Source organism: Struthio camelus, chromosome 22, assembly GCF_040807025.1.
Source record: "Struthio camelus isolate bStrCam1 chromosome 22, bStrCam1.hap1, whole genome shotgun sequence".
Lineage (NCBI taxonomy): Eukaryota > Metazoa > Chordata > Aves > Struthioniformes > Struthionidae > Struthio > Struthio camelus.
The window spans coordinates 1834083-1859797 of record NC_090963.1 but is presented as its reverse complement, the minus strand read 5'-3'; the positions used below and the strand labels follow the sequence as shown (position 1 = coordinate 1859797).

At 46.4% G+C, this 25715-nt stretch overlaps 3 protein-coding genes across 4 annotated transcripts; 2 read left to right on the top strand and 1 right to left on the bottom strand.

Moving 5' to 3' along the window:
* Positions 1 to 1015: 1015 nt before the first annotated feature.
* On the bottom strand, positions 1016 to 6576 carry CD3E (CD3 epsilon subunit of T-cell receptor complex). Its single transcript, XM_009686782.2, has 7 exons — positions 6476 to 6576; positions 6243 to 6357; positions 4724 to 4744; positions 3516 to 3731; positions 2738 to 2890; positions 1669 to 1715; positions 1016 to 1312 (listed from the first exon to the last, which is right to left on the bottom strand). Exons 2-7 carry the CDS (start codon positions 6325 to 6327, stop codon positions 1256 to 1258), a joined length of 579 nt encoding a protein of 192 aa, XP_009685077.1. The 5' UTR covers positions 6328 to 6357; positions 6476 to 6576; the 3' UTR covers positions 1016 to 1255.
* Positions 6577 to 11824: 5248 nt separating this feature from the next.
* On the top strand, positions 11825 to 18292 carry MPZL2 (myelin protein zero like 2). 2 transcript variants are annotated; one of them, XM_009686788.2, is made up of 6 exons: positions 11825 to 12255; positions 14500 to 14666; positions 15287 to 15497; positions 15773 to 15917; positions 16364 to 16451; positions 17041 to 18292. In XM_009686788.2, exons 1-5 carry the CDS (start codon positions 12201 to 12203, stop codon positions 16422 to 16424), a joined length of 639 nt encoding a protein of 212 aa, XP_009685083.1. In that variant the 5' UTR covers positions 11825 to 12200; the 3' UTR covers positions 16425 to 16451; positions 17041 to 18292. The 2 variants fall into 2 exon arrangements, with proteins under 2 accessions (XP_009685083.1, XP_068773077.1); XM_068916976.1 differs by lacking the exon at positions 17041 to 18292 and adding an exon at positions 16543 to 16780.
* Positions 18293 to 18545: 253 nt separating this feature from the next.
* On the top strand, positions 18546 to 25336 carry MPZL3 (myelin protein zero like 3). The gene is made up of 6 exons (XM_068916974.1): positions 18546 to 18692; positions 19747 to 19913; positions 20925 to 21135; positions 21924 to 22089; positions 22949 to 23012; positions 24065 to 25336. The coding sequence occupies exons 1-6, from the start codon at positions 18629 to 18631 to the stop codon at positions 24089 to 24091; spliced, it is 699 nt and encodes a 232-aa protein (XP_068773075.1). The 5' UTR covers positions 18546 to 18628; the 3' UTR covers positions 24092 to 25336.
* The last annotated feature ends 379 nt before the right edge of the window (positions 25337 to 25715 follow it).

The window sequence follows — 25715 nt, the reverse complement described above, 5'->3', positions numbered from 1 at the left end:
TCACAGATATCTGTACATGGAGAAATAAATACAATAAATTTTCCACTCAGAAAAATGAAACTCCTCCAACAAACTTTATGCTACAACCCCTAGGGTACAGCATGCTCTGCAAAATGTTTTTATCCTAGACTGTGCTACAGAATAGCAGCAGGAATGGAGTTCCTGCCCCAGAAGTCTCCGGGATGAGAAGGATAACCTAGCAAAAGGGTTTGATGCTCTCTTGGATCTCGTAGGTCCCGGGCGTTACCTGCGTGGCCCCAATGCATGCTTTGTTGTTCCACTAAACAAGCTGTTTTCAGGGCAGAGTGCTGGTCCTGACGTTGAGCCAAAGGGGCTCAATTAGAATCTGAGAAACACGAAAATCCCCCTTGTGCTGTCCCAGTCAGACAATAAAACTGATACTCATTGCTAGGTTGGGGCGGGGGGGTCCAATCTCGGCTGAAATATCTAGGAGCCCCGCAGTTTAATAGTAACAAAGATCTAATGCTCAGCCAAACACTTAAGCGTCCTAATAGGAGGCTTTCAGATGGCTTGGGAGGGTGCTAGGTCCCCCGTTTGACCCTATCAGGATGTTCTGCTGAGGCTCTGAAACATTGCCCCTGGATGCAAAGCACTACTCTCACCTCCCACAGAAGAAAGGCTGGGGATGACTGGCTCCATGTACTGGTAGAAAGGTTTCTCTTTTTTTTAAAGGTTAAAAGCATTTTTTGCCCAAAATACTTGCATTCAACATAGTGGCTTTTCTATGCAAATGAGCCATTTGGTGTTTAATATACTGGCTGCCTTAGTTTCTTCTGTTACAATCCTGGGCAGCAAGAGCCAAGACAAGCTATGGACATGAGAGCAGGACAGGGCCGGAGGCCAGTTGCTCTGCAAACTGTCACTTTGCACCTGTCAGCTACTCAGGGCGGCATGAGGAGCAAGTGGAGGCACCCACGGCAGAAATGAAATAGAGGGGAAAATCCTGGAGCAGAGAGAAAGAAGTGTGGGGGGAAATGAGGCCAGGAGCCATGGGTAAGGCTGCAGTCTTTTAATGAGAAGGCCAATCTGTTCCTTTTCCCTAATGTCAGACGCAAGGCAGGAGGAGTGTGTCGACATGGGACAGCTGATGGCAGCAGGGTGCCTGTCCTGTGTAACCACTTGGCTTATCCCAAAATGCCTGGGCCTCAGGAGGACAGCAGAGCTCCGGTATCAAGCTGGGTGGAAGCACTTGGCCCCTCTGCCACTGTTTTCCAGCCTGTCATCCATGGGAATTTCAGAAGCCCCTGGGCTCCAGGCCTGCATACACTTCCCGCTGGCCCTTCCGGATGGGCTGTGGGAACAGCAGAGATGTTAGTTTGGGAAACCTTGTTAACACGCCCTCAGACATGCCAGAGTCTTGGTCCACACAAGACTCAAGAGCAAACCATAACAGAGAGAACAACTGTAGTGCTGCTCTGGTAACATGGTCAGTGCACGGGAAGCTGCAGTTCTGCTCCTGACTTCCAGTGTCACTGCTAAGAGAAGGGACTCCACTCTCAGCACCTCCTTCCCCTGCCCCGGGAAAGCTTGGGGGTTTGCTGGATGTTTCTTCAAAAGAGCAAAAAGGACAAATGCTACAGATTCCCAGCTCTGGCTATCCCTCCCTGACCAGCAAAAACAGATGGAAAAAACGCAGGTTCTCCATACCTCATAGTCTGGGTTAGGAACAGGGGGAGGATGCTGCATCTTCTGACCTGCAATAGAGGAAGAGAGAGGTCATCCTTGGTGATGATTCTTATCCCACAGTGCAAGGGACTTCCATGGAGATGACCCCAGGGTAGTGCATACCATAGGCCCACTCGCATGGCTTTATTATGAGCTTTGAGTTTTTAAAGACCCAACTGATGCAGCCAGGAGGCTGCATGATAATTTATCAGGAAATTGTGAAGAAAAATTTGAAAACATGAAGCCAACGTGATTGTCTTCATACACTGGATCTACACTCCCCTGGCTCAGCAAACTGCACAGGCGTGGCACAACATCACATTTCCCTTGAACTGTCCTGAGCACACAGTACAGAATTTAGACCTGCTGAAAGCTTCATATCAGCTTTGTGAAGGCAAGGGAGAAGTGGCAATGCCTGATCCTCATAAAGGCTTGAGTGGAGGGCGCCCATGGTACTTTTCTGACAGGAAGCTCTGTGGCACCAATGCCCATATAAACATTTCTGGAACAAATCTGAATCAGCAGCATGAGGTCAGCACCTTGCATGACTTTACCTCAGCGTTTATAATCCATGTGCTCCACTGCTGAATCCACTGTGTCACCAACCATGACTTCAGAGGCCGTAAAGGCAAAATAATAGTTTTAAAAATATTGTGATTCCTAACCCCATCTTCTCTGTGCAGGCCTGATTCTTGATCTTTGAACGCCTGAGATGGCAGCAGAGTGGGCTGGGGCCAGGCAGGGCTTGCTGGCTACACCTGTAAGCTGAGCATCTGCTATACGGTGCTGGCTTCAGCACAGCCTCACTGCCGCTTCATAACAGCCTGTGAAATGGTTTCCTGTGGGCAGGAAACCTTTGACACAACATGGCAGCCACACCCATCCCATATAGGAGACAGCCCACAGTAACAGCCGTGGCAAGCAGGAGCAGAGGAGTCTGGCAAGGCCTGGGAGGCCTGGGGGAACACAGGCTGCTCCGGCACTGCCGGGGGCAAGTTCTTAGCATCCCAGGGAGGTCATGGATGGCAGACACATCTGTCATGGCTCTTACCTCGTGGTCGGCTGCCAGCACCAGTGCTTGCTTTTCCCTTCCTATCCTTGCTGAAGTAATAGACCAGAATCAGCACCCCGAGGGTGATGAGAAGGTCTGCAGCGATGATCCCCGTCACAGCTAAGGCATCCAGCTCCTCACAGTTTGTGCACACTGCCAGAAGGGGAGGTGAAGGTGGTCAGAGCCAGACACCCTAACTTTCCAGCACCAAGTAAAGGGAGGAGCTACAAGTCCAAGCCATCATAATCATAGTGAGCTTTCTGCTCACTATGTCCAGGCCTCACTCATCTGCTTAGCGTTACCAGAAAAGATGCAGCTCTGGGTGGGAAGGAGAAAGGAGCAAGCAGAAATGAAGAGGGAAGTGACAGGCTATTCTATCACCCCTCCATTTCCATCTACCAACACTTCCGGGGGCCGATATGTGCAGCAACCTCACTACTCTCCGCTATTCTGCACAGCCTCAGCAGGAGGATGCAAAACATCTCCTAGAATATCATTGCTCTGCTCATGCCTATCTGACTCTGAGCCCAGTCTACCTCTGCTGGATTCCAAGACCTGAACGCAGAGCAGCTGCCCAAACTTCCAGTGGCTCAGAGGTTTAAACCTGTGTCAGGAGGGAGGGAAAGGCTCCCTGTTGTATGTTGGATCACAGAAACCTGGCTGCATGCTCCAGATGTGAGCCTTTCACTCTGTGAGACAAAGACAGACACGACCCATCTATCTTTAGTCCGTTTAGCCCATGCAGAGTTTCTCATAGACAGAGCGCGCTTTCACTCACCTCTGGCATTCAGGTACATTTTATGCTTCTGATCACCTGATGAACAACCCACATAGACAGGAGAGCTGTCGTAATTCTCTATGACATACTTCCTCTCACGGGAGGATGCTTCTAGCAAAGTGGAAGTCCAGACTATGTTGCCCTCAGTCACGGGACAAGTGATGGTCACCGTAGTTCCAGAAATCTCCACCAGGAATTCTTGACTGGGAGCTGGGCCTACAGGAAGGAAAACCAACATTACAAAGGGCTTTCGAACCGGCCGCTCTCAATCCCAGAAGTCCAGCTGGAGAAGACCTATCGGAGCCCCCTCCCTTGTCCATCCAGCTTCTTGGAAGTTTCCGAAGTGTACTGAGGTTGGGAGTGACGGAGAGAAAGAGGCAGGCAGACTGGGGAGGAAATAGCTTTCAAACTTGCAGAATAATTTAAAAATGCTGCACTCTGCCTTCACCACGGTAGTTTATTCTGCCCAATCTTTGAAAAATCATAGTAAAAATGTAAATTCCCTGTGCATGTGTATTCTGCATAGATGTTTTTCTTACACTGATCTCTTTGCAACACTAAGCAGTATCAAAACCCCATCACAGAATGTTCAATTTTATGTCAGAGAGTTTGGCCATATGCCACCGGTCAGTTTTGCTTATCGGTATGCTTGCTGGTCTCTGCAAATGTCATAACCTGTTTGGAGACCACTAACAATAATTAGGGGCAAGTCATAACAGCTGATTTTTCTAATTAGTGATAACAGTAGCAACCAATGAACAGGGAATTTTCCCCTCCTAAAATACTGCTTGAATTCAAATATTTCTATCTGCCTCTTAGTCCGCACTTGTGAGGCATGTGCGGTCTTTATACCATATTAAATAGTCAAGAATGGTGGTAAAGTACGCTTACCTTTCTATGCTTCAACATCCTCTACAAAGGAAAGAATAACAAGCGCTAACAAATCTGCCTGCTGTTATGTTACTGCTTGCTGATCTCTGCAAATATCCAACTCTGCTTGGAGATCGTTAGCAATAATTGGGGACAATTCATGAGCTAATTTTTCAAATCAGTGAGAATAGCAATAGTTAAGGGACCAGGAAATTTTCCTATCCTACAATATTTGCCGAATTCAAATATTTCTATTTGACTTTTACTCCCCAGCTGTGGTTTTACACCCCATCTGTGGTGTTTTTATATAGTTAAGAACTCTAGTAAAAAACACTTACCCTCCTGTGCAGCGGTGCCAGCTACAAAAGAAAGAATAACAAACATTAACAAATTTAGCTACTGATGACTTGTATCTTTCCTACCTCAAGGAAATCTTTCCTGAATTCAGCTGCTTGAAAGAGATGGCTATACTCCTCTGTTTGTGTTAAATACATTAGAAGCATTAGGTTAGCTGAGACAGGATGTTGTTTTGAAATGAAGTCTTTTCCTTTGGAAGCCATTTTCAAAACAGACTAAAGCAGGATAGAAATTTGATTGGTTTTCCAAGCCTGTTTAAGAAAAAAGGTTTATTGCATGGTGTAGACTCAACAACTTTCCTTTGTTACCATGGATCAAAGACTGCTGGAAAATCATGCCTTGCTTCTGTAGTAAGAACCACTGTCCTCTGCAAGAGTGTACCCACTGGAGAGGATTGGACCCTAACGCTTGATTTAACTCTATGAAGTGGTTTACCTACACGATCGTTCTCTCTGGGTAGGAAATGAGTAGCTCCATTGAGGTTTCTAGAGCTGGAGCATTATAAAACCAGTTTTTAGGAGGTATGAATGAGACCTGTGACTTGCTTTAAAGATTTTCTATTTGTCAATAGAAAGTACCATAAGTAAATAAACGAATGAGTTGTGTTCATGTGCTCAGTTCTGTTGTCTCATCCCAGGTAACACTTGCTTTACAGAGTGACTTGGAACAAAACTGTAGATTTGAAATTCCACAGGTGTAGGACTTGCCTGGAGAGAAGGTGATCTGATGCTTTATTCTTTATATAAGATAAGTTTAAATATGAAAAAGAACAGGGCATTGCCAAACCAAATGTTTTCTGTCTTCTCAAAGAATAGCAGTTGGTTTTTGCCACACATTTGGCAGAGTTGCTATAGTCTTATTTAAGTATGTTTCAATTATCCTTCAGACCTACCTGTCGTAGTTACCAGCTTCTGTATAGTCTTTGCAGATACTCTGCACTTCCTCTTAAAAAAACTTTCCAAATACTGGTCCATCCACCCCGGCAACAAGGAATATAATGCTGCTACTCCTATGCTATCATGGTGAATCTGAATACAGAATGGAAGTGACCTACCAATGGCCACCAAACGTTTTAAGAAGTGCATAAATAAATGTTAGAAATAAACGAAAAGGAAAACCTCAGGTTCTTACAGTACACGCTGCTGCAAAAAGTACTGCTTTCAAGCGCCAACTCTTACACCCCACCCACACCGCTACATAAATTTTGAAGACCAGGTGTTTTAGTGAAATAGCTAGTCAGCAAAAATTCACTAGGGACCTTAGGTTCTTCTCTCTGGCCTGAGAGGGCTGGATTCCCGTTTCTCCGTCCCTGCAACCTGCACTTTGCAGGGAATACTTAGTTTGGAGAGCAGCGGCTCCACAGGCACTGTACACAACAGTTTCAGAAGATGGAGCTGCAGGTACTTTACAAAACCAGCCCTACACTGCCCTGCTTTCTCCTCTGCCAGCCCGGGCAGCCACCCTTCTGATCGCCATGGGCTTCTCTCCAGCTGTACTCACCCACACACAGCAGGACTCCCAGAAGAAGCAAGGAAAGCTCAAACCTCATCCTTGTGTTCCTCTTTCTCCTGCTCTTCTCTGCCATTCCTGATCAAACTGGCATCACTGAGTCTGGCTGTGGAGGAAGAAAGAAAACGTTGGCTTTTCAAGTTCTAGCTTACAAGAAAGAGGCCCAAGATTTTTTTCCCAGAATTGTGTACAGCGATGAACTGAGCAGCGCCGAGGAGACTCACTGTTTCCAGTGAAACCTGCAGGCAGCCAAGAAAGACGCAGAACACATACGATAAAATAAACGCATGCCAGGAAGTGCGGAGGCTCAAAATGTCTTCACTTCTGAACGTCACTGATAGCAAGGGTTGGCTGCTCTGCACCAGCCCAGTTCAAGACCCAGGAGAACTGCTGTAAGTGCCACAGGAGGAATTAGGAGAGATGAACAAGTCCATGTTCGATTTCCCTTCAGGACCACTCTAGCAACTTTTTAAAGTGAGCATTTCTGAAAGTTAAACTGTTGCAAGCAACTTAGCATAGTGAGGGAATAAACAAAGGAACCCAAAATGCTACAAGCTCAACAGCTAAAAACACTCCACGGCCAGCAGAAATGGGTCTTTAAGCTCCTTGAAGTAGCACCGACTTCAGGGATTGTATTTGCTCAACTCCTACCATGCCACTCCTTCTCTGGACGCTACAGGAACATAGGACATCAATAGCAGTAATGACATGGACAAAAGCAGGGTAAAAAGACCCAGAATAGGGAGAGTGAAAACCCAGTAAGGAAGAGATGCAGATCATATTTATAATTGAGTTAACCAGCTGGGCTTTTATGCTGCCAAGCCCAGTGCCAGCTGGGACGGGGCTTGTGTGACTGGTTCAGCACTCTGTCAAAAGCTGTCTTGCAATGGCTGCTGTCTTTTTCTCGGTTCACACAAGGCCCCAGTGGGGTTTTTCAGTCACTGATGACATGACCTGGATTCTAACTTTGTTCTTTTGCCATAACATATCCCATCTGTTCCTGCCGCCTCTTCCGGAGTGGCACTGGTCTCCCACTCCTCAGTCAAACTCTCCTCTGCACACATACGACAGTGAGGAGCACAGCGAAAGGAAGGGTGACTAAGCACAGCAACACGTGCTGCCAGCCTCTGAACTGGAGCTAATGTTCTGCTCCAAACAGACATCTGATGACATTTTTTCCTTTTATGAGGGAATGTGTTTAACTGTTTTGTTCTCTGTGTCTCTTCAACTTCAGAATGAGACTGCACAAACAATTATACATTTTCATGCAGCGTTTACACTCACGTTATGAAGTGCACCTACAATAAAATCCGCTTTATTTCATTAATTTACATTTACATCTGTCAACTCATCAGTCAAATAGCCCCCACAAAAGGGAACTGCAAGGGGGAAAGGCTAAGGCTGTCTGGAAAAAGCCTTTGCCTTATCAGCTGCCAAAAGTAGTAGGGACCACGGTGTGGAAAATCCCGCCTGAAAGGCCAAGACATCTTTCCAAGCAAAGCCAGGAGGAGTCCAGACCCTCTGTGCAGACTTCGCGGCCACTGTGCCTACATGGAGAGTTTGCACTGTCTTTTTTGAAAGTTTTCTATGCACTGAGTTTCCTTGGGTCTGATAACCCAGATAAGAGTAGCCTGACTCCACTAGAGGGGGCTCACACCCCAACCATTGCGCTCTGCTCTCGCAAGGGTCATCACTCCTGCCCGCCTTGGTGAAGTAGAGCAGAAGGGAACCGTCTCTTTCCAGACCTGTACTTAAGGCAGGCAAAGCCCTCCAGGCCTGCATGGGGCTGGGGCAGGGACATTTCCAACCTTTGCTTCCAGCAGGGATGCTGGCATGGACAAAGCGGGAGCACACTTACTGTCATTCTATCTGCTGGCTCTTGAAGCGTACAGAGGTACTTCTGCTGGCAGAGCTGCTCACGCGGCTGTGAGAATAGCAGGAATTTTAGGGAACATGCCCAAAGGAGACACTGCAAAGCCAGCCAAGGCTTCCTCCTTCCACAAGGGTGCTCTGGTTCTGCTCCTGCCATGGATGTCTGAATTCCTTTTGAGATGCCTAGAAGGATGGAGTTGACTTCTGGCTGCTTCCCAAAAGTTCACCATTTAATGGCATGGCTAATCACAGTGTTGTGGGGTTCTCTTTAGCTGACACACACTCTTTCACTTAATCCTGTTTCAGAGTAAAAAGTCTGAGAATTGATGTTACTAGTAAGGGTGCCTGGGACACTGTTCTATCTTAACAATTGGAGTCAGCATGCGTATGTGTTTTGAAACAAGATGTTGAAGGTTAGTAACAGACTTTGCAAGTAAAGATCAGAACAACCCTCCTCCCCAGGCCTGTGCATTCCACACATGTGGTCCTAACTGAGAGCCAGTATTGTTGCTGAGTGGCCAGAGTCAACAGGGCAGTTACAGCAAGAAACACGCTTGCTCTACCAGACTCTACTCAAGCTACCTGAAAATAATAAGTTGCTGCTATGTAGAAAGATGATCTTAAGCAGCAGAAGACTCGTCTGTGGGAAAGATGAGGGGCTGATGTGATTACTGCTGTAATGAAGCAAAACAAGACGCCAAAGTGCTAAACTTGACGCTCTTAACAGCTTGACTGCTGGATGAGCCGAGCACCTGTAGCATGCACTGCTCCATCTGGAGTTGGGGGAGCCTCAGCTTTCGATGAGCAGCATATCATTGGTGGCATTGAGCACCAGGGAAATCCATGAGCACATTCCAGAAACCAGCTCACCCATCCTCTGAGCCAAAATCATATGGCAGAGCGAGGAAGGGAGCTGCGGAGTCCTGCTGCTCAACTCTCTGCTGTAACCACACACCTGTGCTCCTGCCTGAACATGCCAGTGGGAAAGCCCCAGAACCAGAGCTGTATGCCTGGTTCCTCTGGCCTCCCAAGTCCTGTTGCACTGTTTAGGAAACATTCGTTGATTTTGAAGCTTTTTGTGCCCCTACCTTCTGAGCATGAACTGTGAGGCAAGTGTCTTAGTAGCAGGGCATATTTGTAGTTAGAGCAAAGAATTTATCAGACAGCTGCCAGTGCATGGCCTTACCTGGAGACTCCTGGCTTTTTCAGCTCTGAAATTCAATCTTTAGACTAGACATTGTTATTATCTCAGTCTGCACTGACTCTTTATCTCTGGGACATTTTGGACAGATGCAGCCTGGGGGCCCACCACACACAGCTCTAGGTTTTACTTGTTGCAGCTTTAAATGTTTTTTAACATCCCAGTGAAAGGCAGTGAGAGTTGACTGCTTGAGCTGACAGGCAGAGAAGATTCCTGAGCTGTGCTTTGCGGCCTGGGAGAGAGGGCAGAGCCAGCTGCCCGGGGGGCAGCCTGCTGGAGCTGTGTACTCTCCGTGGGAGAGTCCTGCCGCAGCATCCTCAGAAAATGCCATGGCACTAGTATGTTTTCTTTCTCCAGGGACCATTATAAAAATGCATTTTCAGGTGAGAAGACTTGATAGCTTCAGTTTCCCAAAGAAAAGACTCTAGGGGCCCTATTTGCGATCGCATCTCCCTGCTTTGCTGCAGTGCGCAATGCATTGAAAAGGTCCTCTTTCCTCTGCAGAAAGCCAGTCAAGACCAAATGTTCGTTCCGAAACCACTGCAGTTACAACAGATGAGCTTCTCCCAAGTCAAGAGAGCGTTGCTTGGACAGACTGAACCAGTCTCCTTCACCTGAAAAAGGATACAATAGTTAAAAACCAGAGCCTGTGCTGAAGTGCTGCAAGTTCAGACCTGAACTGATGTTGCTGAGCAGCAATTACAGAGCAACTCCTAGCACTGTTAGGGACCTGCAAGCTGTGGGATTCTGCAGAATTGAACTGTCATAGCAAGGACAATCCCTTCCAGCTCCCACCCAAGTGAGTGCACCGAATATAGTGTGTACGCTTCGATCATACATGGGGCATACACAGAGAGCTCAACGTTATCTGAGATGTCAGCCTTACACATATGCATAATAGTCTTAAGCCGGAGGAAGACCCCTCTTTTCCCTTCTCCTTGCCATTTTTCCTCTTCTGGACTGTTTTTCCCCCGCTCCTTTTCATTTCCATAACTTCATTTCTTCCCTCAAGTTTTTTAGGTCATTATAAAAATCAGCACCTTTTCAGTCATATGGGAACATTGGGAAACCCCCTTCTATACTTCCCAGAGTAAACACAGAACAATCATTCACCTTAACCTTGTTTTCCCAGCTCAGTTTTGCACAAAAACCTCTCACCACCTTATTCTAGCAACTGACTTTTAACCTTCAGTGTAAACGATGCTTTTTTCCACAACAAACCACCTCAAGCAAACTGCCTGCTAAGCACCGCCTTATAGATGCTTCAAACAAAACCCCAAAAGGCAAAAATATCCTCTATTTGCAACCCCCCCACCCGCATACTAAATTGCTATGGTGGCAGCGGGAGCAATCGAGATGATGCTTTGGAACAGTAACTGAATGGAAATCTAGGGAGATGCAGTGATGAAGGGCTAACACATGGCCAAATTATTTCCATGGAAATAGAGGTACATGGCATCTTAGAACTGTTAGCAGTGACACGCTAGCAGAGACAGGGTTGCTTCTGTAGCTGGGGACCTCAGTGCTTTCCCTTACTGCCAAATTTTAAGTTTGAAATTTAAAAGTTAAAAATATATTCAGTTACTTTCCTAGGAGACTGCTGCAAGGATATTGTGACAGCAAATAGGAAGGGAGATGTCTACATGGTTGCTCACTACCAGGAAGTCTGAGAGTCCTGCTGCTGTCCTCTTTCCATCACAGCCTTGTTCTGGCCAGTTGTGACATCCTCTCAGCGTGCCTCCGCTAATCCAAAACATCCCGATCGGAGCACGCACAGCTACACAGTGAGACTGCCCTCACTCTGAAATGCTGTTCCTCTGCTAAAGGGAACCTTTCAAAACAGCCAGAGGTTAGCGCCATCCTCCCCATCCCTGCCTTCGCACCACTGCAAGGACAATTAGCACCAGCCACAACCAAAGTTCCTAACCTGGCATGACTGTTTGGAACTAGTCCAAGGACCAGACACAAACGGAGCCACAGCCAGTAGCAAATTCTGCTGGAAAGTGATTTATGGACCTCTCGTGCAAACATCCTTATCTTGCTAACACACATGCACAGCTCAGTTCCTCACTCTGACAATTTGACAATTGCCACGCTCCACTGGCAAAACACTCTGGGTCCCATTGAGTTTCTCTAGTTCCTTGTGCTGCTTGTTAAGCAGTGGGATTCCCCAGCTGGGCCTGGACTACCACTGGGCTGGACTCATGTCCAATGTAATTGTCTTTCGACTTTTCCAAGCAGTTTTCAAGCACCAGTTAATTCAGTCTCACAATTATTCTGCGGGATAGCTGCAATTAAGTCACTTTACTTTAAGAATGATCACTTCATTTTACTGCAGATACCAGTGTTTCAGTAAGACATTTCCATCCTCTGGATGTGTGCGCACATGGCTGCCACAGGCCTGTTTTGACTTGCTTTTTTTCTATTGTTCACAGGTTTCTGCCAAACACATAACCCTCATCCCTTTAGGCTATAAACACCTTCAGGCAAATTTGCTTTCAGGAGCAAAATTACCTCCCACAAGAGGGGAGTGGTTTCAAGTGGAAGCTGAGAGGAGGGATGATTGCAACACAAAAGAGCAAAGGAATATGGGAGCAGAAGAAATTGATCTTACCTTGAAAATCTCCGTTTTACCCACAGAAGTGAGCTGTGCTGGCCGCACCTTGCCCGTCAGTGCCTGGGCAGGGGAGTGCTCTGTGACTCAAGCACAAGGAAGCGCACACGTTGCCTTGCAGGCCAAGCTGAAAGGAAGGAATTTGCTCTGGTGCGCTGGGAAGGCTTTCGGGAACTCGTCTTTTATCCAGTAATCGGGAGCCCCAGACGAGGTTCTTTTTACCTGCTCTGCTCAGTCTCTGGAGAACGAACTTGTCTTCCTGATGCACGGCCCCAACTGGCTGGGTGCTGTGCTCTTCCTTGGGGTACAGCTCCGAGGTAAGGAAACCTGGTTTTGTCTGGCCTCAGTTGCATCTTGACTTTCCTCTTCTGATCAGTAAATTACCAACCTCATTAAGGCAGTGACTTTACAGAAGTCTCAGAGACATTTGTTGCAGACGATCACTGTGATTCTTTTGGTCTTGGGTTCGCGGTGAGTGACATGAAGTGATTGAGTTTCTTGGACAAACAGGTTTAGGTGTGTTCAAGGGGAAGAAGAACACTGAGCTCATTCTGAGCTCCAGTTACGCATCTTTTTGGCCCCTGCCTCACTCCCGGCTCCCGCCAGGACTCTGGACTTTCGTCTTGGATGTTTGTTTCACTATCTTTGTTACTAGACAATCAGAGCTTGTTAAACGGGGCTAGGTTTAGATCCTTTACGCTGCAATGAATCCAGAACGACAATAAGCTTACCTGAATTTTCTGTGGCTTTCAGCAATATAACTGGAAACCAAATTTAGCCTAAGAACACCATGTCCAACTTTTCCAAACACATCAGCACACAGACACTTTTGGTAATCTTTCCTGAAAAAAATACGTTATACTCAATTCCTGCATTTGCTCTTTTTAAGAAGTGTAAAATGAAAAGAAGATTTGACACTGAATCTTTGGTTGTGAAATGTGATCTCGGCCAATGAAGTTTTCAAACGTGAACGTCAGTGTTTTGTCATTTCAAATATTTTCTCCTTTGAGAAAATAAGTTTTTTGGCAATAACGTTTTGGCAAGAAATTATTTTCAAAAAGATAAATCCATTGTATTTTCCGATTACAAAGTACACCAACTAGACCACAGATTTAAAGATTAAACTGCCTATCCAGCTACTGAGAATTAGCAAATAAAAACAAATAGGCGATACAGGAAAATGTATTAGTTGTCTCTGTTATAAAACTACCTTCTTCCTGCCTGGATAAGCTGTTTTTTTGGCTTGAGTCAACACTGTGATAAGTTACTTTATCTTCCTGTAGCGACCAGAAATTATTGCTAGTTTCTTTTTTTATTCCTAGGTTAGTTCTACCAGGGAGAAAAAGGAAAGTTATGGGAGTATGTGATCAGGAACAGAGGGGACTGTTGCTGGCAGTAGCAGCATGATTATTAGATCAGCTCTGCTATTTTGTGGAAACTATCCCAGAGGGACTAGGTTTTGCCAGTTCAGAAAGCTGAGGTGGTCAGGCAAGCAACACTGATCAGGCAGAAAAAAAGTGGGAACCTACAGCATCACCTTTTTTGTAGCAGCAATCTGCTTTCTTATTTTCCATTTTTCTTCTTTCTCTGTCTTTATGTTCTCTCTTTTACTGCTTGTCTCTCTTTCTGGGTGGCCTAACTTGATATTAACTTATTTCTAAAGCAGCAGCTGTGGCAGTTTGGTTAATAGAGGAAGTTTCTTTGACAAACAAATGCTTACAGATTTACCATGAGGATTTCCTGCACAGAGTTAGTTCACCAGCCTACTTTGACTATAATTGTCCAGCAGAGCTGTTAACCTTCTCCACAGGCACTTCTTCTATTAGTAAGAGCAGCTTTCACCATGATGGGCAGGACGCTCAAACTGATGAGTGTGTAAAGGAAAGTCCGTCTAGCCTGCCTGGGATGGGAAATGGCAATTGTTTATAGGTACTACCTGAAGGGACAGGGCTGCTTTTCTAAAGGGAACTGCCTGGGGAATAGAGCGCAGTAGAGTCTCCTCACCTGTAACAAGCTGACCAGGTTAAGTGGCTGAAAAGTTAGGAGGCATCCTTAGTGCTCACCAGCAGCAAGTGTATATTGTGTTTATTGCACCTCCTAGGTGTCAAGCTTGTTTATCCCTGAAATAGGTAGAAGAGAGACATTTCCCCCCCCAAAACAATATGATATCTATTGCCCCTACAGGCAAGTCTTTCTCAGTGGTCTCCACTCAAGCAGTTCTCAGATCTGTAAGCGTTTAACTGTACAGCCACAACACTCCCAAGAAAGCTCTGTACCATTAACTCAGATAAACACCAACTTCCCTTGAAACCAGCACTGCGTGGCTTGCCTATCAACTAGCAAAAGCCAGGAAGTACACAGGATCTCTCGGCATTTGCATACTTAAGACGACCACCCTCAGTAATTAAATCTGTATCCTTGTGATCATCAGCTTAAACATTAACAGGGACAGATAAGGCAGGCTCCTTCATAGCTTGGGAGTAGATAAGGAAGAGTGTTGAGTTTACTCCCAGACAGTAGTTTTCTTTAGCGCTAACTACTCCTTGCTGTTTTCCCTGCAGCACTGTGGCCTGTGGCAGCTGTGGAAGTTCACACTTCCAAGCAGGTAGATGCTGTGAACGGAACTAATCTACGCTTAAAATGCACCTTTTCCAGCAGCAGCCCTATTAGCCAGCGACTGTCAGTGACCTGGAACTTCCAGCCCGAGGACCTGAGCTCTCATGAGCCAGTGAGTGAGACCTTTATGCTCCATTTCACCGATGCAGACTTGCTCAAACAAATCTCTCCCAAGGCACAGCACTGGCTAAGTCCAGTGACTGTAACAATTCCAGGGGTAGGTATGGGCAAGCACTGCAGCTGTGCACAAGTATGTACATCTTGGACCGTTTCTCTGCTATTCAAAATAATTACTCTAAGCAAAAACTTTTGTTTACAGCCCCTGGTTAAAGAAACAATTGTTATGTTTAGTTTTGGGTAATCAGGGCTAAAATGTCCTGGGCCTGATGAAACCATACCTGCTTACACCACAGTTGAATCTTAGGTCCGAGCTAAGGTCCCGTACTGACTTGACTTACAGAATGGCTTGCGTTGGCTAACTGAAAGACAGCTGAACGTGGCCTAACGCAGCCTTAGGCCTGAGCAGGACAGAAGAAGCACGGCTGCCAGAGCAAAGGTACTATCACTCTGAGGAGTGGAATGGCCTGAGAGCTCATTGAGAGGACCGAGTCGTCGCAGCTCTCCTCTGCTTGGGCGATGTGCCTCAGCCTGTGCCACTGCACTTGCATGCTCTGCTTCCATCACACGTGCTGCACACTGCATAGGAGTGATAGTTTTCTTCCTTTCTTGTAGGTATTCTATTACCTCAAGGAGCCCTACAAGATATCTACTGGGCGGTTTAAAGAGCGAGTCACCTGGGATGGGAATATTCAGCGTAACGATGTTTCCATCGTTATCTGGAATTTGCAGCCCTCTGACAACGGGACATTCACATGCCAGGTGAAGAACCCACCAGACGTTGATGGCACAATTGGTGAAGTGCGACTCAAAGTTGTGCAGAAAGGTGAGAGGCCAAGGACCGCCTCCAGAGGTCATGTGAAGTTAGCCACTGCATGGCATTGTCAGGTCTTCCTCCTAACCTGAGAAAAGGTATGGAAGAAAAGGGATTATAAGGAGAATGTGGGAGGAGAGTTAATGGATACAAGGAGAAAGGAGCCTGAGGAAAGGTTATATTCAGAGGATATAGGTTCCCAGGCTCATACCTGGGCCCCTCAGCGTGTCCCTCTTGCTCATTGGCCTGTTTCTCTGTTGCTCATTTACCTGTTTCTCTTCATGCAGTGCATTTCTCAGAAATCCACTTCCTGGCGGTGGTCATTGGGTCTGCTTGTGTTCTGATGATCATTGTGGTTCTAGTTGTGATTTTCTGTCGACATCATCGGAAGAAACAGCAAGAGAAGAGGACTGAGGTGGCAGACACAGAACTGTAAGGATAGAGGAGAGACAAAGGCTGCTGGGAAACCTGGTCAAATATATCTTCATGGCCATTCTGAATCATTGGCTTGGATCCTGTGCTAAGCATCTACAATGCAAAACTGCCAACGCAATTAGCAGTAATTGGCTGCTTACTTGCAGTCAGAACAGAGCCCTAGGATGAATGGACTTTGGAGTCCTCATTTTGCTCTTGCCCTTCAAGGTAGCTTCCCACTGAGAGCAGGAGCCAGCCGTGGCAGTGGTGGTTGGCAGAAGATCGCTCTGTTCTTTCCTCCATAAACCTGACACTGTGGTCACCATCCCTGTAAAATGTTTATTACCTTATTGTATAATTTCTTGTTATATGTTACATATATACTATCCATAACTCAGAACTTGCTGCTGCTGCTCAGCATATCTGATGCTAATTTTGGCTTAAAAAATTTTTTTTATTAACAGTACTGAAAAGGAGAAGCTGAAGAGTAGAGAAGAAAAGGAAGCCACTCCATTAGAAGACTAGAGATCTTTAACAGTATATACAATGCAGGTATCTATTCAGACATTCTCTCATTAATGTCCCGGGGTTACTGCAGGCTTTCAAAGAAGGCTTTACTTAGGTATTTTACTTCTATTCGCAGTCAACAGGCCATGGCGGTCATAAACACAGACTACCGAGAGCGTAGTCACACTTTGCTCTTGAGGAGCCTTCAGAGAGAGAATGCCAACTGAATGGGCAGTGGAGACAAACTTCCTCTTAACCCTGGAAGAAGTTTCTCCACCTCAGTGTTGAGGATCATCGGTAGGAAAGCCATTATTGCTGCTTTCCACTGCATACCTGTTTGGTGGATAAAGAGGAATGAACTAATTTCCTTTCATCAGTTTTGAATCGGCTTTTTGATTCATTTAATCTTTATTGTTTTAAATTGCTACAGGAAGACTGAAACCTGTTTGCAGATTTGCTGGCTTCGCTGAAACATTTCAGCATAACTTTTACCACTCAATTTCTGAGGTCACCAGTTGCATCTACCATTTTTATTTTCAACAGTAACCCATAGTAATGTACTTCTGTTTTATTTATCTTATAATCTTTCTTCTTATGTACTTCTAAAGCAGATGGTGAATGCTTGTAATTTCAGATGTTAAGACCAAGCTGAAGTACAGACGACGGATGCTGCAAGTGTGGTATCCCTGCTCAATCTGAAATTCTTGAAGGAAAAGAGAGTGACATAAACATAAGTTGCAAGGTGTTATTTCCTTCAGTGAAGCAAAGCAGGAGGAAATTGCCCCACGAGCAAGGACCTTTTAGTCTTCACACCTGCAGAATTTAAAGAAATTTGCTGTGAAGAAAAAAAATCCCAAAGATTTGAACAAAATGACTGGAGATTTGCAAAGTATCTGAGCAAACACACACTCTTGCACTTTAAAAATTAAAAGGTACACTTGGGTTGCCCTGTTGTTCCTCCCTCAAAAACTTCTTTAATATTACAAAAAGACGACTGTGTAGACGAGGGAATCAGAGGATCAGCTAGTTGCTATAAAGTATTTTAAATTCCTTTGCTGCTTTAAGTGGAAAGTGCTACAGTTTGGGAATGTATGCAGTTTAACAGGGGTAACGTTTAGCAATGGATGTGTTTTCATATAGGTCTTTTTCAACTTTGTTAAGCTTTGTAAAATATGATAGCTGAAAACACTGCCTTCTACTGAGCAGAACGTGGCCATGGGTTTCGGCAGCTCGCCTCCTCTTCCCATTCTCCTTCTTCCGATACACCGACCCGACCTCCTCTTCACTCCGCTGCCCCCGTCCTGGCTCCCCAGGTTATTTCAAAGGAATCACTGAATTCTGAGGTGTAACGCAGTGCTTCTTTTCGCTAGTCATCAGGCGTGCGTGCGTGCGCGAGTGCAGGTGCCCCGGGCGAGCGACGAGGCACGCTGTCACGCTGGAGCTGAATCGGGTATCAGCCGGCAGCGGCTGGCAGCGCTGCATCGGGCTCCTCAAAGTGGCACTAATGTCTCACTTTCTCTGGACGCTATTTATTGTTCCAGGCTAAGAGCATAAAAGCGCATCTTATTCCGACCTTCGATGCATTTACCACATCCTCTCTACTTCAGCAGACTTCATCAGACCGAGACGAAGCCCAGAGTCATTAAAACCAGCCGAGCTTTTGCTGTATTTGTCCAGCACTAAATCAAAATATCGGCCTGTTTGTGTAAAGAGTGTATTTATGACTTTATGACTTTACCTGTAATGTGCTGGCTACATTATCTGTTTGTACGTTTTCTTTTTCTATCGCGCGCGTCATAAATAAACTTGGTCGGTGGAGAGAAGTGCCGGCGTGACACAACTGGTGCAACACGGGGGCAAGTCACGGCCCTGCCGCGTCCTCGGCATTTAAAACGCTTGTTTTGTCCGGGCCGAACCGGCCCGGCCGCGGCGAGCCCCGCTGCCCGGGGCCGGTGTCCCCCATCGCCGGGAGGGCCGGCGCCCCCTGTCCATGGGAAGGCCGGTGTCCCCCGGCCCCGGCCCCGGCCCGGCCGGCCTTCCCCCGCCGCGCCGCCCCGCTCCCCACCGCCACAGGCCGGGCCCGCGGCGGCCCCAGGCGTGAGGCGAGGCCCCGTCGCCATGGCGACCCGGGGCGGCCATTTTGGGCCTGCCCCCGCCCTCACCTGCGCGCCCCGCAGGTAAGCCGCCATGTTGCGGCGCTGAACGGAGCCGGCGCGGCCGGGATGCGGCGAGGCGGCGGCGGCAGCGGTGGCGGTCTCGTCCCGCGGGGTGTCCTGCTCCTGCTCGGTAACCGGGGCGGGCGCGGCGGGCGCGGGTGGCGGGACGTGGGCTCCGGGGGGCCCGTCCCTGGGTGCCGGCGGGAGCCCCCCTGCCGGCCCCGCGGCGGGGCCGCTGCTGCTGCGCGCTGCGGCGCCCCGGCCCTTCTGGCGGGCCCGGCGGCGCTGGTGTCCGCGCCCGGCTCCGCCGCTCAGCGCCGTGGCACCCTCGTCCCACCTCCGCCTGGCCGGCCGGCTGCGGCTCGGCCGGCCGCACCGAGGCCTTTGGGGCTCGCAGTTGGCAGCAGGCGGCATCGGCTGCCAAGCCCCGGCGTTTTATATTGATGCTGCACAGACTTGCACAGGAGTCGGCAAATCTGAGTAGAAATCTGCCCCTGGGCAGCCTGCCCGGCACCGGGGCCCGCTGCGGCAGGCAGAGCGGAGCTGCAGGGAGAGCAGACTGCCCCAGTAATAAATCCTCGTAAGCAAGAGCAGCGGGCGTGTGGAAGGGAGACCGTGAGCGATGCCCTGGCCGAAGGGGGGGCGAGCGGGCAGGCTGGCGTCTCCCTCGGCTGCGCCTCACCGGAGGGGAGCGGCGCTCAAGCTGTTGCACAGTGCGGGAACGAGCAGCAAGAGTGTTTGACGCTGCCAGGTGGCTTTGACCTAGGGTAACGTGCAAGTCGCTGGTTGTGTCGGTTTGGGGCAAGCCACGCAGGGCCAGAACTGCCTCAGAGTCGTCTAAAGCTGGCACTTGGGAACTCCTCAGAGGGTCCCAGGTTCTCGGCTGTGCAACCTGTTTTTCTCCATATCCTAATATCTGTAGGCTTGTGGTGGGATTTTCCAGATAAATGCTTTTGCTCGGGCTAATCCCAATCCAACAGAAAATAGATTAGAGGAGTTGTCTGGTTTTTTTTGTTTTTTTTTTTTTTTTTGTAAATTTTGTAATGAGGAGGTAGCCACTGCTGTGCTTCTTTCTCCGAACTGAGGCCGCCCTGTGTGTGCATCAGTACTTCTGGGACACGAGCTCTCCTGTGCCTTGCAAGCAAGAAGAATCTAATCCTTGTCTTTTGGGCTTGTCCCATCAGGTGTCTGCAGTGCTCTTTCCCTGGAAATTAAAGCCAGTTCTAAAGTGCGAGCTTTCATTGGTGAGCAAGTATCGCTGAAATGCTCGTTCACATCCAGTTCTCCCATCACTGAGAGTCTGACGGTAGACTGGACGTACCGGCCCCTCACGGGTGGTCATATGGAGACAGTAAGTAGAGCAGGAAGCCTTTTCTAGTGGAGACTGACCAGGGTTCTGCGCACGTTGAAAATCTGACGGTATTTTTTTCTATCTGCCTTCATGTGCTCCTCCATCCCTTTGGGGTTTGAGACTCTCATTGTTGCCTTCTCTCCTGTCCGGAATTGTTTTGGCATCCTTTGGGCAAAAAATACTCCGTGTTAATGCGTAATAGCATAATGATGATAAACTAGATCTTTGGCTTTTGACACAAGTGCTTTATTGTATACTGCAGATATGTATAGAATGACTGTAAAGCAACTGATTGAGAGTTTTCTTGAAGGAAGTTGTACCCTTGCAGTCCTGTCATGCAGTTTGCTGCTCGTATATATTATGTCAGAGTGATAAGAACATGTGTGCAATGACAGTCTGAAGACAGTGATAATGACAGCCTCTAAGGTTTATGGAATGTTACCTTGTCTTGTTGGCATCATTGTTAAAGCTAAACATTTTTACATAAATCTGAAGCCCACTGGAAATCTCGCATTCAAGGCTGAAACGTAAAATGCGCATCTTTGTATGGATTAATAGTGATGGCTCCTGTCTGGGGAATTTGAGATCTTAGTAATGTCCTTGTGTCCAGAACAACTTCTGCCTGCATAAACTGAGATCTGCTAAGTCTCCACTGACAGGAAAGCAAGTATGAAAGTGCAGGAAGCAGAAGCTGAAGGACTGCAGTGCTTTGTCTTGCACGAGACAAGGAACCTGCTTCTGTTTCTCAGCTGAAGATCCGCAGAAGGGAACAAGCTGGTCGGAGGAGGGACAGTGATGGATGCGAGGGCTGAGGCCAGGAGATAGAAATTCTGGAGACTTGATGAAATGGGCCTGATTCAGAATTGTCAAATAGGAACTCGGAAAAAAATACTTCTTATACAGGAGACCTCTCTGACTTTTTAACGTGTGTTCCTTTATGTTAAAAATCCAAGGAGGAGTTTACTTGGGGAGTGTTTTATTGGAGGTATTGTTGTCTTTCCCTCCTTTCAGATTTTTCATTATCAGTCTGTTGCATACCCAACAACAGTGGGAAAGTTCAAAGACAGAATATCCTGGATTGGGGATGTTGCCAAGGGTGATGCTTCCATTGCTATCCAAAGCCCAGTGATGAGTGACAATGGGACCTTCATCTGCAGCGTGAAGAATCCTCCAGACGTGTACCACAACATTCCCCAGACGGTACTGATCGTTACAGAGAGGGGTAAGCCTCCATTTCAACAGTATGACCTCATCTGTGAGGTACAGCTGCATTTCAGCTTTGTCAGAACCTTAAGAATTTGAGCGTCACATGTAGAAATGGTTCCCTGGAGTTCCACTTCAGAATTTCAGCAAGAGTTACCTCAGCCCTTCTTTCTTAGCTAAATACGCTGAGAACCATTTAATTTACTAGGGACAGGAAGTGACGGAGGAAGCTGCAGTGAGGACACAGGAGACAAAAATGTGTGTGTCTTTAGCCTGAGCATGAACAGGATGCTTTTCCTATAAACGATAGGAGCAGGGTTCACCCTGAACCTCACGAAGGCTTAGCACGGGTGCAGAGGTAATCAGAGGTGACTGGTTGCTTTCTTGGATGCTCAGTGCATAGGTCAGAAATTCCAGTTCCCAGATCTAGCAGGAGCAGAACAAGTTGCACGACTGGAAAAATATTGGCCTAAAATTACTCTCACACCAGAAATACTTATCTTAGTAATGCTTCATTTCCTCGCCTGTCCTGCATGTGAGAACAGCCCCAAATCTGCAGTTTGGACATGCTGATAAAAATATGTTGTGACTGCCTTCCATTCTAGATTTTGTATACAAAGCACTCTGCTGGGCAGGATATGGGATAGGAGTCCTACAGACTCGGTCACAAGCTGTTTCAACTCTGCCAGCTCTATGTTTTCTATGAAAAGACTAACAGCCTGTGTCCTGGCTGAATATTTGTCACAGACACTGAAGAAAGCCATATTTTACTATTGGTACAGCTGGGCTTTTCTTTCTCTCTTGCAGGTCTTTCCTTCCAGCTAACTTCAGCCATGCTGTTATCCATATTAGTATTTCTCCCCTCCATCGTTGTGGTCGTTCTGCTGTTGGTGAGGATGGGAAGGAAATTTGGAGTGCTGAAGGAGAAAAAAAAATCTGGCTGTAAGAAATCCTCCATCGAAGTGTCTGACGAGTAAGTTCTGGCTGGAACGTAAAGCCTGTATTTCCACTTTGGCCTATAGGCACAGGACAGTGTTTCTTTGTTGTCCTTCATTTCGTAAGCCTTGGTACTTGCAGTTCAGCTGCCGAGACCTACTTCTCCATGAGCCTAATTTAGCTAGTGGTCAGAAAGCCTTTGTAAAATCCATATGCTGGAGCATAAACTACATGCTATACATCCCCTTTTTCTGTTAATGGCACGAGGCAGTGGAACCGAAGTAGGCTATGGTTAGAGAATTTCTCACTTCTGTGTTCGGATTTATTTCAGCCTATATCAGCAAGATATTTTGCTTATGTGGGTTTGTGTATTGAGTTTCAGTGTCAAGTATCCGTAACAGCGAAACAGCCTGAATAATGCTAACTGGTTCCTTTGATGATGGCCTGAGCAGAAATCCCAAGGATGGAATGGTCTCTAGAGACTGAATCCTCTTCTGAACTGGAGAGGATTCTCTGCTGGCAGGGTTCAGCATGGTGGTTGTAATGAGATCAGGAAGACACTGCTACTACTAGAGTTATACCTGTTATTTTTGCAATGAATTTAGTACGACAATTTAGTACACGGGGCAGGGGTTCTAATCCAGTATTTTGCTTAGTATTGAAAAATTTTCCAGCCAAACAGCAGCGTCTTTCATGGCAGTTGTTAAAGGAAATGCCAGCTTTTGAAGGAAGGGACCTAAGCCTTTTTATTCCTTTCGGATTTGCTATACAGAATCAAATGGATGATGAAAAGCCTTCAATTCAGTGTGACAGAACTAAAATTCAGCTTGCATGAGAAATTAGTGTGTGTGTTGGAGGTGTGTTAGGTCCAACCTAATCCTGTGCTTGTTCTGCAGGCCTGAATGTACAGAGACGGACAACTGCTTGGGGAGACTCAGAGTCTGGTGTTGGAATTGTGTGGTAAGTGAAAGCTGATGTTTTCATAAGTGGTTTTGTCAGCTTCAGTGCTCAGAGGAGGTGCTAAGAGCAGCAGGTAGTTGTAATGCCTCTGGACTGCAGAGAAGCATCCTAAATGGCTGGGGTCATGTTCCTTGGTATTTTCCGCAACTGGGCTGTTGGGAGTGAAAACTGCTAGTCATAGTGCATTAGTGGGGAGGGAAGTTATCTGGAGATCCACCAAATTGATTTTTCATTTGATTTTCTTGCAATCAGAGTTCACATCTCACGATGAAAATTCAGAGTTTTAAGTGTAGCTACTGTGCTGTGTGGTTTGTATCAAGGCTCTGCAAAACCGGGTTTGAGCTGTATGTTCTGGGTTTGACAGTGCTATGTGAGGAATGGAGGCAGGAATATTTAAATCCACTTTGTTTTTGCAAAGATGGGCGCATGCCGCCTTACTCATTTTAACCTCTCTCTTCTTCTTGAGGTGCCTGTCGCACGCTTTTTTCGTGCTTAATATGTTACAAAATAGTGAAACTGTTCAGACTTGAAATGGACTGCAAAGTTGGTGAGATTTCCCAGACAGAGCTGTTAACGTTTGAACATCTTTAAAGTTGAAAGCTGCAGTGCTGGAACATGAGGATGCCCTAAAATGACAGCTATTCTTAAAACAACAGATGATGGGCATCTGAAGGTCTGTGACTGGTCATAGCTGAAAAATGCAACCACTTAGGCTGCTCTGGACCTGCTCTGTAGGGATCGGTGGTGCTTTTTAGGAAGACTGGTATCTGCCCTTGGTACAGTTTGTCTCTTGCTTGAGGTTGAGCTGTTATTTCTCTTAAAAGACGCTTCACGTGTTAATTATGCAGTGGCAATTCATCTGTGTTTGTGACAAGTCAAACAGATTTAGCTGCAAGTGGTTATGCAACTACAAGACGTGCGGCTTTTTCAAGCACGCTAACATTTTGGAAAACATGTCAGAAGCCTAGCAGACTCGAAATTTTGTTGAACTCATGAATCCCTTCATGTCTTCATACATAGTCTCAACTTCTCTCTCCATACTTCCTGTTTAGGACACAGACGAGGAAGACCCATACTGATGAGTGACCAAAACCATGGACAAAGAGCAAAATTACAGCTTTGAAAATCTTGGCTAGATAGGTACGAAGGCTGCTGGATAACCAGAACAGGTTGAAGGAGCTGCTCTAATCTTGGTGGATTGGAAAAACAATGCTGATGAGAGAATTCATTTTTATTTAAGCACGGAAATGATGATTTGTGAAATCTTTCTAATTTATTGTGGTGGAGGGGAGAAAGCAACTCTTAAAACGTCACCTCTCCAGTGCCTACAGCAACCTCAGTGCCTACAGCAACCTCAGTGCCTACAGCAACCTCAGTGCCTACAGCTGTACAGTTTGTTATTTACCAGCAATCTGGCAATGCGTATTTCTTAGTTTACATGCTGATCTATTTTCTTTATTGTCATAGCGATATCCCTCTTTTCCTGCACTCTTGAATTCAAATTGCCTGAAGCACAAACTAATCCAGAGTAATATGGCAGCTCTCTAAGGTGATGATCATTGTGCATTGGCAACGTTATCTTCCCGATTCTTTTGGAACGTTTGGTGTTTAAAGACTTAAACCAGCCTGACTGGGTTGGTATTTGGCATGCTTGGTCTTGGAGCAAGGGGAACCTACTGCTTTTTAATTCTTTCTTGGGATGATCTGCCATCTAATTACAGGATCACCACTTTGTTTCTACTGTTTCCTGAAGTTTTTTTCGTTTTCTCTTCTTTTTATGTCACCATCAGCCACAGGACTGTTATCTTACATTGTTGGTTTTTTTGTTTTGTTCAGCAACTGCATCAGTAGCTGCACCTCCAACTGCTTTTAGAAATAAAGCGCAATTCATATACAGCTGGGTTTTTTTTTGTTTTTGTTTTCTTTTTTTAAATCAGCAATGCAAATGAGGACTGTGGACCTAGGGTGACATAAAACCACATCTACCTCAGCCATTGACTCAAGGCAGTGTTCAAAGTAAGGCTTCGTGTTCAGGAAAACAATCGTGTCGTTCGTCTCTTCTTCTAGGTACGATTTTAAAGAAACAACTAAACATGTCAGTACTGCCCTGTAGGGAAAAGAGTACTTTCTCTTTCATTGACCTTGTTCAATAATGGATTTCAGAAATGAGAGCAGTGAAATTCCTCTCTGCGTTGTAGCTGAAGAGCTCCTATCCTTTGCTTGCTTTCTGTGCGTGGCATTGATCAAATAGTGTCCTTTTACCTATGTGTCACAAGTTTACTGCCACCTTTGATGTGCCATTACCAATAAACTGCTTTGTTTCATTTTAGGCTGCAGATGTCTTTATTTGGGTTAATACAGGTAAATGTTGTTGAGTTACAGGAACTCAGAAACCTGCCGTTCTGACCAGTTAGCTGTAGAAATTGTCCTGTGATGATGGAAATGGTGTTTAGGAAACAGACTTAATTCCAAAGGGACCACGTACTCTGTCCCCATTTGGCAGCTCTGCAATGGCTGCCAATATTGATGCGTATCGGAGTCATTGTATTTGCCTCTGTGTTCCTGACTGCAAAGCAGGTGAGCTGTAGTTCTGTGCCTCCAGACAGAGAAATGTATTTTCCTCCTGCCTGCAATAAAATAATATTTGAAAAGTTTGTGCTTTTTGATGACAAAATACTTCTCCCGAGCAAAACTATCCAGAGA

Excerpts from the sequence above, each read along its gene's own strand:
- CD3E (XM_009686782.2), bottom strand. The coding sequence starts at position 6,327 with ATGGCAGAGAAGAGCAGGAGAAAGAGGAACACAAGGATGAGGTTTGAG. Across the intron at positions 4,745-6,242 it reads GGGAGTCCTGCTGTGTGTGG|CTGGCACCGCTGCACAGGAG; the intron begins GTGAGTACAGCT and ends TTTCTTTTGTAG. Across the intron at positions 3,732-4,723 it reads TGGCACCGCTGCACAGGAGG|GCCCAGCTCCCAGTCAAGAA; the intron begins GTAAGTGTTTTT and ends TCCTTCCTGTAG.
- MPZL3 (XM_068916974.1), top strand. The coding sequence starts at position 18,629 with ATGCGGCGAGGCGGCGGCGGCAGCGGTGGCGGTCTCGTCCCGCGGGGT. Across the intron at positions 18,693-19,746 it reads GGGTGTCCTGCTCCTGCTCG|GTGTCTGCAGTGCTCTTTCC; the intron begins GTAACCGGGGCG and ends TTGTCCCATCAG. Across the intron at positions 22,090-22,948 it reads TCCATCGAAGTGTCTGACGA|GCCTGAATGTACAGAGACGG; the intron begins GTAAGTTCTGGC and ends CTTGTTCTGCAG.
- MPZL2 (XM_009686788.2), top strand. The coding sequence starts at position 12,201 with ATGCACGGCCCCAACTGGCTGGGTGCTGTGCTCTTCCTTGGGGTACAG. Across the intron at positions 12,256-14,499 it reads CCTTGGGGTACAGCTCCGAG|CACTGTGGCCTGTGGCAGCT; the intron begins GTAAGGAAACCT and ends TTTTCCCTGCAG. Across the intron at positions 15,918-16,363 it reads GAGGTGGCAGACACAGAACT|TACTGAAAAGGAGAAGCTGA; the intron begins GTAAGGATAGAG and ends TTTTATTAACAG.